The following is a 19,856-nucleotide window of genomic DNA, read 5'->3' as shown; positions in this document are numbered from 1 at the left end:
ATTTCTTTAAGATGATCCTGACCTGGTTGTGAACCGAACCGGATTGTTCCAGTGTTACTGGCGCCTGAATAAGGATGGAGGTATCGCTTTCTACCCTACACAAGAAAAAATAAACGAAAAAGGCCCATAAAAAAAGATGGGCAAAAAAGAAATTGCACGCTTTATTACCCTTATTGAGCTCGAACCGTTCTTACCTTTACATCCGGTGCGATGAACCCAAATTTATTCTTAACTAATCCATCTTGAAAGATTATTTTTATTTTCGATCATAATTAATTACGTAAACAAACACCGAGATTACTTAATCCAAAACGTATGGAATTTAATCCGCTTTAAGTCCAGGTTAATGAAGGATTTTTTATGGATTTTGCAACTTATCCCTTGAAAGAGATTTAATACGTTTTAAATAAAATAACCTTTGATCAAAAAATTAAATTAAAAATTTCTTTTAAGATTATTCAAGGTTTACGATTTCATTTGCATGTGAAGTTTTCAGGTTATTTTGTGGGTCAATGTGTTCTCGGATGAAAAAGAAAATAAACAAATTTGGAACGATTTTAACGACGATGATTACCTCGCTGAAAAAGAAATTTAAATAAAAGCTTTGTTGTAACAATAAAATTAATTATTTACGTTTTGATTACGAAACGTTTCTAAAAGATACACAACGATGATGACGAAAATCAAATCGAAACAAAGTTTTTGTTGTGTTGGTAGTTTTTAATCTTGAACACGTTCAGCGAAAAATAAACCGGCGATAAATGGTGATTAAATTTAACAAAAACTTACCTAAGTGGGATAAATCTGATAATTCCGAATCTGGAATATATAAAAAAATAAATTAATTAATTAACAAACAAATTTAATAATAACATTTTTCTTTAAAAAATTAAGAAAAATTGTTTAAAACAATACAATCTAATCTAATAAGGATGTATTAACGTCAGAAATATATTTAAAAAGTAAATCACCGCGTTTGATGGACAAAATAAACAATAATTTTTAAAAAGGTGAATGATTGATCGAGTGCTTAATTGATCAAAGAAAAAATAAATAAATCTCCGACAACTCATTTTATATGAATAAAAATTATAGCAAAGTGTACAAAAATATAAATAACACGTGCCACGAAGACTATTTTTTTTTCGTCTAGGGTTAGATAAGGTGCGCAAATAAACATTATTTGATAAAACGCCCGTTATAAATAACAGATAGGAGTCTATATTTAGTAATTAGTAGGGTTGGGTTAGGTTAAAAATTAATTAACGACTGCAATAATTAAAACGTGGAGAACGATCACGCAACTTGGTTAACTTGTTTCATATATTAAATTAAACCTAAAACTTTCTTTGTTTAAATGATACATAATTCATTAAGATATCGGAAAAACTTTCGGAGATATAACTTAATAACGTTAAGTTTTAATAAATTCATAAAAATTTAACGTAAACTTTAAAAAATCATTCTGAACAAATTTCTAGGTATAAAGATATGATCTACATCTCAAATTAAAGCTAAAAGATTTCTTTTTAAGATGATATATCACACATTGGATTTTATGAAAATCGCTGGGAGATATAGCTTAAAAATTGGAAGCTTAAATGTTAACGTCTTTAATAAACTGAATGTAATTTTTAAAAAATCATCCTGAATTTATTTCTAAGTGTAAAGAAATAATCTATATCTCAAATTAATTCAACTTCTTAAGTTGAAGTTTAAAAATTTATTAAACAATGCATTTCTTTAAATATATTGAGTTAAATTTAAGAAAATTTTCCCCCATCAAAAGAGGAAAAAACCAATCAAGACGAATTTCTTTGTAAAATAAAGAAGTCCTTAAAGTAATTTACTTTATTACGATCCACTGTGTCAGAATAATTGTTCTTAATTGATAAATTGTCGACCGGTTAGCTTATTGCAGCAATAACGTGTCCATTTAAAATAAATTTAGATCTCAGCTGATTCAAATCTAAAAGGAACACGCACGTGACTAACCTCAAAAAAAACATTTTTTTGCTTATTTTTGTTGTACTATTTCTATTCTTAATTCTTATTAACCGACACCCCGGTCACATGTATGTAAATTTAGACCCACTTAGCCATCGTTGTCGTCGTAGTCGTTGAAAGAGAGAGAAGCCCAGACGTTCTCGATATTTTTGTCCCCAGACACAACACAACCCGATGCTAGATGCTCTCTTTCCCAGGCTTGAAGCAAGCTCAAAGCCCTTTATCTTTTAGACATTTGTCCCGATACTCAAACACCGGATGGACTGGCGGTAAAGAATTGGATTCAGACCGATCGTCTGGGGGCGATAAACGATAATAAAAAAAATGTTATTATGTTTTTGAGTAGGGGTTACAACGAGGTGATTTTTGGAATTAAAATTTTTGCGTTGTCCCGTTTTCTTGGCCCGGTAACAATTTGGAATTGGTTCAATACTGTGTCTCTAAAGAAAGAAACTTTAATGACGTTGGACAACACCTCTCTTTAGATCATTGAAGACAACACTTAAAAATTATTGCGTAAAATTTAATATTAAATTTATTCTAAAATAAAAAAAATTATAAATTTAAAAATGTTTATAGAAATCTTTTTATTTGATTCACAATGAATAGTTTCGAAATATTCACTTAGAGGCGCCATCTCATGAAGCATTACTAAACTTTAATATTACGAGTCAAATATAGATGGCGCTCAACAAGACCTCTGTAATAAAATCATACACCGATAAGAACTCCGAAGTTTTAGGCTCCATTTATAGATGGCGCAGATCATATAAAAACTGTTTTTATGTGGTTTAACGTTTGAATTATAGATGGCGCAAACTTAATTTAATTTTTAATAGCCATCTATCAGGAAGTAGTAAAGATTGTATAGACAGTATCCTATTATAATTTTGTTATAACAAAATAATTAAAAAAATATATGAATTTAACATACCCGTATCATTTAGAAGACTTTGAATGGAATCTTGACTAGATCCTTCGCTTTCTGTCGAAAGCGCTGTAACAAAAATTAAATAGAAAAATTAATTAATAGATAATAACCATTTTAAATCTTTAAATCAATGAATCACACACATTGCAAGATTTTTTCTTAACAACCTTTTATGTTAATTGCCTACGAGTTTCTCTTCGCGAGAGAGAGCATTACTAACTTTAACAATTTTGACCTGCCGGGTCAAGAAATTATACTTTTCGTGCTGATAGAATTTGTCGGGTGAGGAGAAAAGTTTTTTTTCTATGCCGTTTCATTTCATTCTTTTTCTATCTTGGTGATAATTCATAGTTTGCTTTAGGTGAAGAGGAGAAAGTACTTTTTAACAAATTTCTCGTTTGAGTTGTTTCAAGGGAAAGGTTCTTTTTGTTTCACCACTAATTTTTTTATTAATACTTAAAAACTATATACTAACTTTAAAAATTTTTGGAAAATCAGTACTAATTTTTCACTAATTGTAAATTAAAGCACCAACTTTTCCAAGAAAAAGTCCGTTTTAAAAAATTACCTCTACTTCTTGAGATATGTACTTTTTAACTCAACCCTAATTTTTGGTATTTTTAAGTTTTTCTGTATTAAGTTTAAAAATTTGGGAAAAATCGATTTCTTGGAAAATCATTATCAAATTTTCACCAATTATAAATCAAAACATCTACTTTTCAATAAAAAAGTCTGTTTTGAAAAATCACTTCTACTTCTTGAGATATATCCTTTTTAACTCAACCCCAATTTTTGATAATTTTAAGTTTTTCTGTATTGTTTAAAAATTTGGGAAAAATCGATTTGTTGGAAAATCATTATGAAATTTTCACCAATTATAAATCAAAACATCTACTTTTCAACAAAAAAGTCCGTTTTGAAAAATCACTTCTACTTCTTGAGATATATCCTTTTTAACTCAACCCCAATTTTTGATAATTTTAAGTTTGTCTGTATTAACTTTAAAAATTTGGGAAAAATCGATTTGTTGGAAAATCGTTATGAAATTTTCACCAATTATAAATCAAAACATCTACTTTTCAATAAAAAAGTCCGTTTTGAAAAATCACTTCTACTTCTTGAGATATATCCTTTTTAACTCAACCCCAATTTTTGATAATTTTAAGTTTTTCTGTATTAAGTTTAAAAATTTGGGAAAAATCGATTTCTTGGAAAATCATTATCAAATGTTCACCAATTACAAATCAAAACATCTACTTTTCAATAAAAAAGTCCGTTTTGAAAAATCACTTCCACTTCTTGAGATATATCCTTTTTAACTCAACCCTAATTTTTGGTATTTTTAAGTTTTTCTGTATTAAGTTTAAAAATTTGGGAAAAATCGATTTCTTGGAAAATCATTATCAAATTTTCACCAATTATAAATCAAAACATCTACTTTTCAATAAAAAAGTCCGTTTTGAAAAATCACTTCTACTTCTTGAGATATATCCTTTTTAACTCAACCCCAATTTTTGATAATTTTAAGTTTGTCTGTATTAACTTTAAAAATTTGGGAAAAATCGATTTGTTGGAAAATCGTTATGAAATTTTCACCAATTATAAATCAAAACATCTACTTTTCAATAAAAAAGTCCGTTTTGAAAAATCACTTCTACTTCTTGAGATATATCCTTTTTAACTCAACCCCAATTTTTGATAATTTTAAGTTTGTCTGTATTAACTTTAAAAATTTGGGAAAAATCGATTTGTTGGAAAATCATTATGAAATTTTCACCAATTATAAATCAAAACATCTACTTTTCAATAAAAAAGTCCGTTTTGAAAAATCACTTCTACTTCTTGAGATATATCCTTTTTAACTCAACCCCAATTTTTGATAATTTTAAGTTTTTCTGTATTAAGTTTAAAAATTTGGGAAAAATCGATTTCTTGGAAAATCATTATCAAATTTTCACCAATTATAAATCAAAACATCTACTTTTCAATAAAAAAGTCCGTTTTGAAAAATCACTTCTACTTCTTGAGATATATCCTTTTTAACTCAACCCCAATTTTTAATAATTTTAAGTTTGTCTGTATTAACTTTAAAAATTTGGGAAAAATCGATTTCTTGGAAAATCATTATCAAATTTTCACCAATTATAAATCAAAACATCTACTTTTCAATGATCATTTTTAATTCCTGAGGTATTGAATTTGTGAATTGATTCCAACAATTTGTAATAAACGGTTTTTATTTGTTGTTGTCATTTTTGCGCAACAAACATCGCTGTAAAGGTTTTACAAGGTGGAAAATAACCCATAAATAATTGATAACCGATTTGTAAAACATAATAAGCGTTATCTATGAATATTCAGTCGTTTCACGTTTTAGCATTAAAATTTCTAATAAAATTAATCAAAAATTTGTAACGAATAAAACTTTAGAAATACATTTTTAGATAGTTTACTGTGTATTTTCATTTCGCAATCCTTATCAGATTTTAAAATAGTTATGTCTAAACGATAAAATCGACTGACTAATTTACGTCAATATCATTTTTAATCTAGATTTTAAAATAAAATTTAATTTTTTTTAAATTGAAAGTTCACTGATTATGAAAAAAATCTCTGTTGGGGTTCACTTTCCCTATCTTTAGATTTTATTTCTATATATTGTTTTCTTATAATTGAATTAAGGTAAAAAATTAAATAGATTAGAATAAAATTTCAAGGAAAAAATTATCATAACTTTTAACGTCGTTAGAATAAAAATTATGTTTATTATTTGTTTAAGGTTTAAGGTGAGAGACCTTAAAAAGCACGTCATAAAATTAAACATTCATTCTAATGTAATTTTCAAGTACATTTTATTTATTTAGTATGTTTAAATACATACATCAGTATTTTGAAGGTTACCGAATTATATTTTTGGCACACAAAAATTAAATGTGAAAACAAAAACAATCAAATTGAAAATTAGCAACATCGAATTTACAATAAATATTAACGTTTAATTCATACCTTGTTTTTTGAAAGGCCACATAATATTTTTTCGTTCTGAAACTAAAACGCTCAAAACACTTTTTAAAACGTTAAAAAATGTAGAATTATTTTAACAATAACAGAAACGAAAGAAAACAACAAACGCGCAGCGACACTTTCAAAACTGAGGAACACACTGACACACTCACATCAACACCTACACTCAACAATTAATAATAGCGACCGTAATTATTTATTAAGTTAGAGATAATCAGATAAAGTGGTTTGAAACGAGTACGTCGTTTTTGCAACATTTAATTTTTTATTTTGAGTGGAAATGAGCTAAAAGAGTTTCAGTAAAAAACTAATTAATAAAAAGAATTTTTTAAATTTGCATTATTTAATTTAACATTTAAAAAAATTAATAAGGAATTTTATTTTGAATTAATAAACGAAGATAACGTCTCCGAATCGGACACTAAATCTTTTATTATGTATTTACGATTAAGGATTAAACTTAATTGACACTTTCTTTTCGATCGTATCTACATCTTTATCAGATACGAGTTAAATTCGCGTATTTATCGCAAATTGTATTGAGATATTTTATAGATGGAAAGGTTAAGAATTAAATTATCTTTGTTTTTAAATTTAAAATTTCCAAAAATATCTCGATTTTTAATTATCTTATTCTAGTTCTCTAATAAGCAACGTGATTTGAAAGTAGGAAGTTGTTTCCTACGCGTTAATTTTAAGGTCAACACTTCATTTTAAAAGATTTAATTTTAAAAAATTATAAAAATCGTTTTCTTAAACGAATTAAAATTAAAATTGTTTTACTATTGATTCGGCATTGAAATGAAAAACAATCTCGTTTTAATGGTGTTTTTAATAAAAATTATGATTTCGTTCGCATTTCGCGCTCCGTTACATTTTAAAATTGCGGATAATTTCCGCTCGTGTATCCGAAAAGATGCTTCTATTATTATTCTTTTTAATCGGGATAATTGCAAATAATAGCTTTTTCACAGGAAATGTTTTGCATTGTTTTTATGACCTCCACAAAGCAAGGATAACAATCAAATTTTTTTAAAAACCTTTTTTTAAGAAAATAAAGTTAATAAAGCTCTCTTCCACATCGGGAACTTTATGACCTCCTCATAAAGCCGACGTAGAAAACCTATAAAACAGTTCGTTTCCTTACATATACATCATTTACCCGTCGAGCTTTTAATTTATTCTCGGATGTTTATTAGTTACAGAACTTCGTTAACCGGATATTAACAATTTTAACGGTTACAATTTTTTGCAAGTTTTAAAATTGTTAGCGTACTTTCGTTCATTTGCTAAAAGAAAGTTAACTTAGATGATGTGAATAATAAAAAGTTAGAATTATTACCTACACAATATAATCGTGACTTTAATACTAAATAATAGGATAAAGTTGAAATTGAAAAGAGTTCAAAGAAAACCGACAACATTGACGTCATCGACTGTAATAGTTATCTAAATTAACGTTAAATTGTATAAAAAGTTTTGAAAAAGGTAATGATGTGGAATTAAAACTAAAATGTGAATATCATGGAGTAATAAAGATATGATTACTCGTACTTCACAGAAAAAATTAATATGATAAACAATTTCAATTTCGATCTAATTCAAAAATTAATATTTTAAGAAGTAAAAGTGATTTTTTAAAACGGACTTTTTCATTGAAAAGAAGATGCTTTAGTTTATGATTGGTGAAAATTACATAATGATTTTTCAAGAAATCGATTTTTCCCAAATTTTTAAAGTTAATACAGCGAAACTCAAAATTACCAAAAAATGGGGTTGAGTTAAAAATTATATATCTCAAAAAATAAATGTTTTATTCCAAAACGGACTTTTCCATTGAAAAGTAGATGCTTTAATTTATAATTGGTAAAAAATTCATAATGATTTTCCAAGAAATCGATTTTTTCCAAATTTTTAAAGTTAGTATAGAGAAACTCAAAATTACCAAAAAATGGGGTTGAGTTAAAAATTATATATCTCAAAAAATAAATGTTTTATTCCAAAACGGACTTTTCCATTGAAAAGTAGATGCTTTAATTTATAATTGGTAAAAAATTCATAATGATTTTCCAAGAAATCGATTTTTCCCAAATTTTTAAAGTTAATACAGAGAAACTCAAAATTACCAAAAAATGGGGTTGAGTTAAAAATTATATATCTCAAAAAATAAATGTTTTATTCCAAAACGGACTTTTCCATTGAAAAGTAGATGCTTTAATTTATAATTGGTAAAAAATTCATAATGATTTTCCAAGAAATCGATTTATCCCAAATTTTTAAAGTTAATACAGAGAAACTCAAAATTACCAAAAAATGGGGTTGAGTTAAAAATTATATATCTCAAAAAATAAATGTTTTATTCCAAAACAGACTTTTCCATTGAAAAGTAGATGCTTTAATTTATAATTGGTAAAAAATTCATAATGATTTTCCAAGAAATCGATTTATCCCAAATTTTTAAAGTTAATACAGAGAAACTCAAAATTACCAAAAAATGGGGTTGAGTTAAAAATTATATATCTCAAAAAATAAATGTTTTATTCCAAAACGGACTTTTCCATTGAAAAGTAGATGCTTTAATTTATAATTGGTAAAAAATTCATAATGATTTTCCAAAGAAATCGATTTTTTCCAAATTTTTAAAGTTAGTATAGAGAAACTTAAAATTACCAAACATGGTGGATGAGTTAAAAAATTTTATCTCAAAAACTAAACGTGATTTTTCAAAACGGACTTTTTCATTGAAAAGTAGATGCTTTAATTCATGAACTTACCATGATAAATAACTTTAAGATGTTAAAAAGTTTATAAAAAAAAATAAATTTAAATTGCTAAGATAATGTCCAAAGTCTCATAACGATTCTCAATGCTCACTCACGTTTCCGGGAATTCCGATTACAAATTAACTAATTACATCTTGTACTTTGGAATCCGTTATTACACCTTTACGCGTTTTCTTTTTTCTTGCACAAAACATTTACTTTCTTAACTTCGTCGTTTGAACGAAGATGATTTTGCTTACCCAGATTTTTTTTTTTAATTTAAACGAAAGTGCGTTGAAAGTGCTTTAGTTTATTAAAAGAGAACGCGCCTTTTGGGTTAATTGGTTTGTTAGACGTTTAAAAACATCGTTTTTATTCGCTTCTATGTATTTTTTTTGGTAGTAAGTTAGTGGAGCAAAAGAAGTAAAAGTCCGTTTTAACATTGATCCAATTTGCAACGGTGCATTTTTGTTGTCTCCTTTATCTTTGTATTACATCGGTTGTGCTTTTAAAATTTCCTTGACATTAGATGGTGGTAACAAGAAATTGTTTGCAACAATTGTTCTAATTTCTATCTTCTATAAGAAGAATTTAGAGATTTAATTTTTTTGTTGACAATTTTTTTGAGGCAAGGTTAAAACAGAAATTATGTAATTATGCGAGTTAATTTCATTATTGAAATTTAGATGCTTTATAAAGAGTTGTTGGGATACCTTGCAAAAAATAATTTAAACGACACTCCCTGACCTAGTAACCTTTCCACGATGACCGTTATAAATAACAAAAAGACCTCTTCGACGACGTTAATTTCGCGCCGGTGCTAAATTTTCGGCGCATTTTCAAAATACCGACGTCTTTTTGACGTCGTCGATGCTGACGTCGTCGTCTTATTCGTGCCAAGGATTAATTGAACACGAGGGAAACATATTAATTACCCCACTTATCGATGAAGAATCATATTTATATTTTTATTCATTCAAAATACTTCCTAAATAGAACCAAATTTTAACAAGAAAGTGATTTGTGAACGTTAAAAATTGTTTGTAAGGTCGCTTTTTACACTTTTATTAATAAATAAAAAATTAAAGAAACCCATAAATAATTAGCTTTTATATTTTATTCCAAAGCCAAAGCCAGGAAGTGACCGGACAACACACAAAGGTATTAATTTGTGTTGTCCGTTGCGGTTCGTGCGTTAATTGCAAATCATACACACCGAAAGCCTTGAACAATTTCCTCAAATATGGAAGATTGAAGCAGCGATAATTTGTGTTAATCGATCCGTTATTGATTCCGGAAGAAATTATCTTTGTGCTCGTATAATATACAAAGATGTACTTGATTCAATAAAAAAAGGAGTATAAATGATTCAAATTTAAATAAACAGTTGCGTTTTAAAAATCATTAACCGCATCAAGGTTTTAAGTTTTTCAACGAAAACCTAGTTAATATTATCATTGACATTATAATTTCAATTTATTTACTCTTGCGGTTTTCATTTCTGCGTTATCCTTGTGCGTTAAAGAAATTTTCATAATTGCAGCTAAGTTCTATTAAAGTCATAATTTTAAGACTTTCTGAAACGTAATAATTTACATATTAATTTATTCGAAAACTCCGTTCTTTTCTAGATCTTCAAATGAGTGTTTATTGTGGTATTGGATAATGCAGAAACGAAAAATCGTGTAACTTTAAAAAATCGCCCTGGGATTATGCATGAAGATTAAAATTCGACTTTTATACCAAATTAAAGCTCAAAGAATCTACTTTAAAATTATATATAACACCATATGAATTTCTTTTAGATTTCCATCAAAACGATTTTTTTTGACAATTTTGCAATTTTGAGTGGTTGAGTTAAAAAGTACATATCTCAAGAAGTTTGATTATAACTTTAATTATATTCAAAATACTTAAATTTCTTTTTCCCTCAAGGTGATTATTTCCCTTAAAAAAAAGTGTACCACCTCAAATTTTAACTAAAAAAGGTATCTCAGGTATATAATTTAGTGAGAACCTTTTCGAACAACTTTTTGGTTTTATTGCTCCATATATTTCGTTGTAATCTTTTTGTTGTAATCTTTATTTCAGTCATGATTTAACCCAATATTTACATTTCAAAATTGACCTGACTAATTATATTTTGTTTGCAAAAAAAATTCTATTTCTGGTTACGATTTTTACAGCTATTCGTCTGAATGCCCCGTAATGAAAATTCAAGGAGAACGACTTTTTTGTTCTCACTAAACTTAAAATAACTTTCCTATTTCGATAATTATTTCACCAAACAAACATCATCATCACACGGAAAATAGCAATTTAATTCAAATTGAGTTAATTAAAAAATTAAAAACCGTTTTTCACCTTAAATCAAATTTATTTCAATTATTTTTGTTTCAAAAAGTTTATATTGTTTAACTTTTCGTCGAATAAAATTGTGCACGTGGGATCGTCTCGTAGATTTCCATCTCTTAGAAAATTACCATACGATTACGTTATATTACAACGTAGGTACTAATTAGCGATGCGCATAAAATAATAGATGCCTTTTTCTTCTTTGCAATTAAAATTAAATCAACAAAAAAATTTTTCTTAAAAAAAATATTTGCCAAGTTGTAATTTAGAGATATCACGCAATGCTTATTGGAAATGGCGCGATTCTTTGGCCAATGAGGATGGTTCCTTGACCGGACTCGAAAAGAAACGAAACCGAAAAGAACCGGTCCACTCATCTTAAAACAACCTCTTTTTGCGGATAAATGCCAGAAGTAAAAAGAAATTTTTGAAATTCCCAACATTAACATTTTATTTTAAAGAGATTAAAAAAAAAGGTTTTTAGTATTACAACTAATGTAATTTTCATCTTCATTAAATGTTAAATTCTTCTCGGGCGAATGCATGGCAGTATATGATTGTCAAAAAGAACATAAAATTGCCAAAAATTGGGGTTAAGTTAAACAGTATGTATCTCAAAAAGTCAAAGTGATATTTCAAAACAGACTTTTTCATTGAAAAGTAGATGCTTTGATTTATAATTGGTGAAAATTTCATAACGATATTCCAAGAAATCGATTTTTCCCAAATGTTTAAAGTTAGTATAGACAAAAGTTAAGATTAAGTTAAAAAATTTATATCTCAAGAAGTAAAAGTAAAACATTAACATTTTATTTTAAAGATATTTAAAAAAGAACATTTTGAGTACTACAACTAATGTAATTTTCATCTTCATCAAATTTTAAACTCTTCTGGGGTGAATGCATGGCAGCATATCTTCGTTTTAAAATCTCATGTAAATCGTTTCTTACATCCGGTTTTCTTGGAGTTCCCATCTTCTTCGGGATAACTGGTTTTAATTTAACATTTGTGATATCTTTCAAAACATCCAAGTTCTTATTACTGAAATCTTCATAGGGATCTTTATAACGATCTTTATTGAGATCTTTATTGATATCTTTATAGGGACCTTTATGGGGAGTTGAAGTCGCCAAATTCGGTAACGGAGGAGGTGGAGGAATTTCTTTAACATCAACAATTTCCCTCGAAATTAATAACTCAACTTGTTTTCGCAAAGCGGCTAATTCATCGTTTAAAATTTTCATTTCTTCTTTGTGCGATAATTTATAACCACAAATCGTTTGGCGTCGTAATTTTCGTTCCGGCGAAAATTTTTCCTCCTCCAAAGATAATTCGAAAGCAGAATCGAAAAATTCATCGTTTAACTCATTTTTTCTCCACTCCAACAAAAGCGGGTTCAAATAAACTCGATGATCAGATTGAAACATCCAATTCGGGAATCGATTTAGGACTTTACAAATCGTTTTTCGCGAGTTTCTCGTAAAGAAGACGTTTCCCATTTTATAATTAATCAATGACAAATTATTTCATAAATTTGTTTGACAAATTCATTTGACGTTTTCTTACCGTTTTGCGGTCGGTTATACAATTTGTAGTGAAATAACAGGTTGTAAAGTAACCGCAAAATAATAACAAAAAAAAAATACTCCGGGTTTATTTTCGTATTCGACAAAACCATAAAACCATATTTAAAAAGTTAACAATGAAGAGTTTAACGTCGTGAACGGCGTCGATGGAATACACATCGGCGATTATTGAGTTTTCATGACGCGTTTTATATCGATTCAATCAGACTTTTATTATTTAAGTCATAAGAATATATTAAAATCGTATTTAAAAAGAAAAAAAAAACCTGTTAAATCATTCATAAGAAAGAAGTTACTTTTCTTATTTACTGTTGAAGTCTCCATCTCTTCGGAAAGTTGCTAAAAACAGGAAAGCAACATGGTACAAGCAGTATTAAGATTAACGCTAGTGGGACTTTATTTAGGTAAAGGAAGTGCATTTGTATACAAGTCTGATCAATGTTGCAACTTTGCCCAGAATATCACTTTTTATTTACAAGAGTCACTTCTGTTTGTCTAAATATCTCGAGTTCTTGCGTGGTATTCACGATCAATTATGAATGAAAAGGTAGCAGCTACGGCTCTATCAAAGCCCAATGAAGACCGTGTCAACCCCAACTTTAGTTCTTGTCATAAACTGAGAAAACTCGCCAGGGGCAATGGAGTTACAGTTAGCATAACTGCATCGCAAAAGAAAACCAAAATTTGACTTAAGTTTGACAGCTAAACAGTTGAAAATTTTGTTAACAAAAGATTTTGACACATTCCACTAAATGTAAAGCCTCGGCCGCAAGCAACCTCGTCAAATTGAACGAAATCATACATTATTTACTTTCAGTTTAGCCGAGGTCGCTTACAACCGAGGCATTAAGGGTTAAGTTACTACTGGTTATGTTTTAGTAAATGAATTAATTCCAAAGCTTCGGCCGCAAACGACTTCGGCTTCCAATTTTGAGTCCAATTTTGATTGATGGTCCTAATTGCAAAACAGTTTTAGGTTGGCTTAGATGTGCTTAATGTCAGTTAGTGTATGGGAAGACAATAACTGTGTTTCTGAGGTTAGAAAATCAGCATATGGCAAAGTTTCAAAACGCGTGTGATTCTCTCCATCAATCAATTGAAGTAACAAGTTGATGGAAGATAATTCAAACATCAATAATTTAAGATAATTAAGTCTTGTCGATAAACGTAGATTTAATTAGTTAAGACAATTAAGGTAGATATAAAACTCTTAATAAAAGAATTTCTTTTTTAATTTTTTTTGTATTAATAAAACCATCTTCAAGAGAGTTTATTAACACAAAAAGAACATTTTCAAATCAAAACATGTTACTTAACGCTCATTTATCGTCGTGATGTGACAGTAAACTTACGACCAGTTTTTATAAATTTATTTTTCCTGTTTTTTTTTATGTAATTTTTTTTTATGTTCATTTTGCTTCCTTAATTATTGAACAATGAAGATTTATACGTTCGTTAAACGTGAATTAATTTATCATTCTAAAGAAATAACAAGCGATTTAAAAAATAACAAATCGATTGAGAAAAAGTAAGTTAAAATTAAAAATAATAATAAAAATAATAATAACAGTAGTGTTTGTGATTAGAAGGTTAATTAGAAATTGATAAGAAAAAGTAAAATTGATAAATTTCCACTTATAAAATTAAAAGTAATTCACCTGTTTCTCCAGCTTTAAAAATAACGATTTGTTTTGTTCCCATTTTATCCAAAATATTGATTTTTAGTAAAGCCAAAATTTGAAGAACACACAAAATAAAGTTTTTTTAATCAAGATATCCATGCAAAAACAACGCGATTTATTTAAAGCACTTAACTTTAAAACAAAAAATAATTAATTAACTTTACTTAAGTTAAGTATAAAGTTTTACACTGTTTTGTATTCGTTGATAGAGCGCGCATCGATCGCAAACGCGTTTTGTCAGGTGCGCGAGTTGTATTCAGCCCTATATATATATAATATTCGGTGTGTTTACGGTTTCCGCGGACAACGACGACAGCGCCATCATATAGGAAATTGAGTAAAAACAACGGTGGAATGGTGAAGTAACAGAAATTCTTAAAAACAGCGACGCGCGCGCTCCCAAGATAACTTGATCACTTTGTGATCTAAACAACAATAATAATTTTTATTAATATTTTTTGGGATCACTTTTTAAATAATTAATGATGGTACCTGCATAACAAAATCGCCATTTTTCTTTGTTCAAAGGATAATGAACCAAATTGAAAATTATAATTTAATTTTTTCCACACACGTTTTTTCTCTGTAAAAAACTATAAACATGTTTTCGTTAAAAACCGTGACGTTTTTATCTATTATTCTTATTGTTAACCTTAATGGGCGAACAGACATAAACATTACAACAAGAATTGCGTAAAGAAAACAGGTTATTAAGTGTTTCAAATCGGTGTAAATACGACTTAAATTATTTTAAACAAAAAAAAATCGAATAATATCTTTTCGGCCCAATTCTAATTATTCCAACCTAATTGGAGATGATTATTACCATTTTAAGATGATGAGGTTGTCGTTAAAGATCACCAATCTCTGTATTTGTCTTGTTATGCGTTTTACAACATTGATAGGAATTAATTTTATGACAATGCTGAGAGGTCTCAAAAAGAACATTAAGGCTAATGTTGAAAGATGTCAGAGACGATGTTGAGGGATCTAATAGATGAGGTAAATATAGACGATTTTGTAAAGATCTGCTAGATATTGTAGACTCCTCATTGAGAATACTAAAGTTATTAGATATTAAAAAATGCGACACTGTTGAAGAATATTGAGAGAGTTCTAATTTTTTGAAAGAAACTAAAATATTTTGTTTTCCCAAGGAGATTCAAGATTTTAAAGCAATTTATTGCCATTACCTCTTATTACTTTAACGATTTTTATTCCAATTAAGTAATTTTCAAAGTGGTTTCAACGAATCAAAAAAAAAAAATTAAATTAAGTAAACTGCTTGATTACAATGTCAAAAAGTAGGTTACCACACGCACATATTGTGTATTTCCCCCATTTCGACGTCGATATGATGTAATTTAACCGCAATACAAACGCGAATTGAAGCGTTATGCTTCAATTTGCATACAAAAACGATAATTTCGAATAGAAATTTAAAACAAAATTTTTTTTTTATTTAGTTTAAGATAAAATATTTTTATCGATCAATATCAAATTTTTATCGCTTCATCAGATTAAAATGAGAATTAGATCGAAGAGATTTTCGTGTTAAAAAATTACAAAATAATTAATCAAAACGTTGATTATTTATATGATTCAGTGAACGTTTCAATAAAACGCGTTGAATAAACATTTTAATTCTTGGATTTCATTTACATTTCTTAAAGCATTCTTAAAACGGGAGCGACAACTATTTTATTTACACTGCATCGATTTACATTTTTTTATAAAAAGGGGATTTCCATAAACGTTTTAAACATCAAATAATAATAAGTTTAAATTAATAAACCACTTGACACAAATCCAAAAGAATCGTGTCAAGATTTAATCCCGGCAAATAAAGCGGATTTGTTTTGAACACTTTTTATTGTTGCCCGAGTGAGATAACGGGGAATGAAAGATGCAAAAAAAAGACTTGTAGTAAAAGTTGTGGTCAAGGTTGATTTTTCTTTTAATAATTAAAAGTCGAATTTAACTTTTTCGAGTTTTATTTATTGCGATGCTAGCAATTTAACACTCGCTAATTGAATGAAGAAACGAAACAGACGGAAAACGTATGTGCTATTTTTTGCAAAATGATAATTGTGTTATTGTGTTGTAGATAATTTGTTTTCTAAATGTAAATAAATCACGATTAACTTTAAAAGGTTGGATAAATGTCTAAATGTTTTGGGCCAATCTTTTCATTTAAAAATTTTCATTTAGGGAAATCCTGAAACAGGTCATTAACGTCGATGAATTCCCAAGACATTTTCTGTGCTACCACCGACTTACGCAAGAACTCCTCGAGGTTTATTTAACATTCCTCGACTGAATTTATTAGCGATACCCAGTTTCTCGGTGTTTTTTTTTTTTTGAGTAACGTTGTATCTAATAATTCTATTGAACAAGTTGACGTCATTGAAATTGTACAATATTTGTTCTAATTCCATCAAACGTTATTTATTCATTATTATTAGTTTACTATTAAAAGTTTTATTTTAAAAGTTTCATTCCCACCAATACTTTGCGGTAGTTAAATACTTTTGTTCTCCATATCATGTAAACAAAGATAAGAACAAATTCCATTTACCACTTAGAAATTCCTCATTCTCCTTTTGACATTATTTGTTACACAACAAAAAATTCCTTATCTTTAATAATTGATGTTTTTGAAACTATTTTATATCAGATTCTTTTTTATAATATAAATTGTTTCGAAATCGCCTCAACAACACAAACGAATTCAGCTCGTTCTTTCACATAACGGTTGTTGTTTTCAACTACATATTCACGGACAGTTTTACGTTTTATTTATTTTTCTTGTTTCGAAATAATCAACTCGAACGTTTTAATTTACCACAGTTTATAGGTAAATTAATATTTTTTTATAGCGTGACCATTAAATGTTAAAAGAAAATTGCCAAGAAAAAACGAGATTTATGAAGCGTTTAAAATAACTCTCAAGAATGTTACTATTAATGTTAGTAAACGTAATCGATGGTGATTGAATCAAATTTGAAAATAAAAAAAAAGCTGAAACGTGATCCTTTAAAATAAATTTAACTTTTGTTTAATGATTTTTTTATGTGTAATAATAAAATAATGTGTTTACTATGTAAAAGAGGGCAAAGTCAGGCGGTTTTTTCACCATCAAACAAGTCGTGATGGTCACCGATTGGTAAATTGGCCCTCGTGACTCTCACAAAGCAATTTATTCATTGCTGTGCCCCTCTTGGATTCCTCAACAACCTTTACTAAAGTTTATTTGACTTGGATTTTAATATGTCAAGTACTATATAAAATCAAATACTTTCCAAACTTAAATTTGTTTTAAAATCGTTCAATTTGTTTTAACTATCTTGTTTCTAAGACTTCTTTGTAAATGAAATCAAAAAAGGATGCCAAAAAGACATCAATTGATTCAAAATTCAAACTCAACCCATTTCTACGTGTTGCAAGAATTTAATCAAAAACCTTTCTGGATTTCAAGGAAATGCCAGAGTGTGCTCTGAACCAAAAAGATAGCAGCAAGTATTCTAATCCTTATCATTTGGAACCCATGGAGACTTTCATCCAAACCCTTGCATCAACATAAGTAATCTTTCTTGCAGAATCATTTACTTCATCTTTCATCTTGTCCATTCCTTAATTATGATATGATTTTAATTAATGTATCTAAAAAAATATGATTTAGCGATTTGAGAGTATTTAAGTGAATTTCCTGGTTAAATCCTTTTTAAAAATTTCCCCAATTATCCGAGTAAAAGCGAGTCAGAGTTGTAATTAAGCTCTTAAAAGGAGTCACCCGCGTCTCATCTATTGGATGATTGCCGCTTTGAATTGGCAGTAATTCGGCATATCCTTATTTCGAAGCATGTACAACCTTCAAAATATTTGTAGAATATAATTCTACCTTCAAATACACAAAAATCAAAAATTTTAAATTATAATATTTCGCTACAAAAAATTTTTTTTGTTTATTATGCCCGTTAATGATAGAAAGTTTAAAAACAAACTAAAAAAAGAACTTTCTATTTTTTACGTCATTGCGAATAATTCGAGTAATGCAAATATTGTCTCCTCGTCATAAAATCACGTTTTGTACATTGTTTTGTGAACGATCTCGTGACTTTATTAGTATAAAAGATAACAACGAGTTAGATAATTTTTAATTTTAAATTATAATCGAATTTCAATTGAAACAAATATTTACTATTGAACATTGTTTTTGTTAAAATAGATATTTGAAAATGTATGAAGTAGTTTTAAATTTGTTTTTCGTTGTTTTCGATTAATCTACATTCAGGACACAATCGAGACCGTTCAAACACGTGCATTACGTAAGTATTCACCCAGATACATTTACACGTTATTTGATAGCTATAGAATTTCATTAAAAAAAAATTTATATATATAAAATTAAATCCAGGAAGAAATTTAATTCCTTGAGTTTGAATAAATTAAATTTGAAATATTAACACTAATTTGCAATTCTTATGCGTACCAAACGTAAAAAAGTTTATACAATAGGTTATTAATAATTAAAAACATTGTAAAAACGTGACATTTACACCGAATAATTTAATTTATGGTGTTAACGAAACGAGCAAGTTTGCAAATAAATTATATTGAAATTCTTGATAAGTCACCATCAATAAAACAATTCAAAGTATGTTGTTCTAACGGGTTCACAATTGCATAGCTTCAGAAGGATATTGGCACTGAACGTGATGGAAATTTCAAATTTACTACACATCTTGAAATAGAATCAACCTAAATTAAGAAATTATAAGTTTATTAAACCCAACCTAATTTTTAAATCAATAAGTATTAAAAAAAAAAGTTGTGAATTATAGTGATTTTCTCGACCGAATTTGGTACGTTAAAGTTTCTCAATCCGAGTTACGCAAACGATCTCTTTTGAGAGTTGGTGGGCAGCATCATAACATCGACCACTTTAATGTTTTTATCGGTCATTACAAAAATAAAGAAGAAAATAAAGTTACACAAAGTTTTTTGAATAAAATAAGTGAATCATTTTTAAATAATTGTTTTGCGAAATAAAATTAATTGATATATCAAAAAATTCTTTCACATATTACTCAAATTTACAGTAAAATGGATTTGTTAAAAATAGAAAACGCTTAAATGACATAACTTTAGGTCAAGTATACGTAACCGTTTGATTATTACCCCATTAATTAATTTTTAAACTTTCTGACATTTTTTTTATCTTGTAACCGCAACAATTTAAGTCATTTCCATATTAAATAATATTTTCGACAAAATAATTCTTTCTAGACTTCCGCAAACGTTTAGGTGACATAACTGCAATATTTATAATATTTTTATATTTCGCCGAGAATTCTTACGAAATTAATTTTTGTAATTCCTATCGAATTACTACGAATCGCTATTTCAATAGTCCTTAATCCTATTTTGGAAATAAAGTAGTTGGACCGCGTTATACATCATTTGACTAAGCGATATTTTATCGTTTTTAGAGATTTTCATGCTGTCT

The 19,856-nt window shown here is 28.0% G+C and overlaps 1 protein-coding gene across 5 annotated transcripts in view; it reads right to left on the bottom strand.

Moving 5' to 3' along the window:
* LOC111428275 (uncharacterized) overlaps nt 1-19,856 on the bottom strand; it is a 52,700-nt gene that overhangs the window by 30,493 nt on the left and 2,351 nt on the right. Inside the window, exons 1-3 of one of the 5 annotated variants that reach the window (XM_023063731.2) lie at nt 14,324-14,594; nt 2,942-3,004; nt 790-819 (exon numbers count right to left, since the gene is read on the bottom strand). In XM_023063731.2, the coding sequence (XP_022919499.1) occupies nt 790-819; nt 2,942-3,004; nt 14,324-14,366 (136 nt within the window). In that variant the 5' untranslated portion in view covers nt 14,367-14,594. Of the gene's footprint in view, nt 1-789; nt 820-2,941; nt 3,005-5,944; nt 5,982-11,867; nt 13,005-14,323; nt 17,349-19,856 lie in introns of those variants that run through there. The other 4 variants (XM_023063732.2, XM_023063730.2, XM_071199132.1 and 1 more) reach the window with 4 other exon arrangements.

Source organism: Onthophagus taurus, chromosome 10, assembly GCF_036711975.1.
Source record: "Onthophagus taurus isolate NC chromosome 10, IU_Otau_3.0, whole genome shotgun sequence".
Classification (NCBI taxonomy): domain Eukaryota; kingdom Metazoa; phylum Arthropoda; class Insecta; order Coleoptera; family Scarabaeidae; genus Onthophagus; species Onthophagus taurus.
The sequence above is the reverse complement of the archived record's forward strand: the minus strand, read 5'-3'. Positions and strand labels throughout refer to the sequence as shown.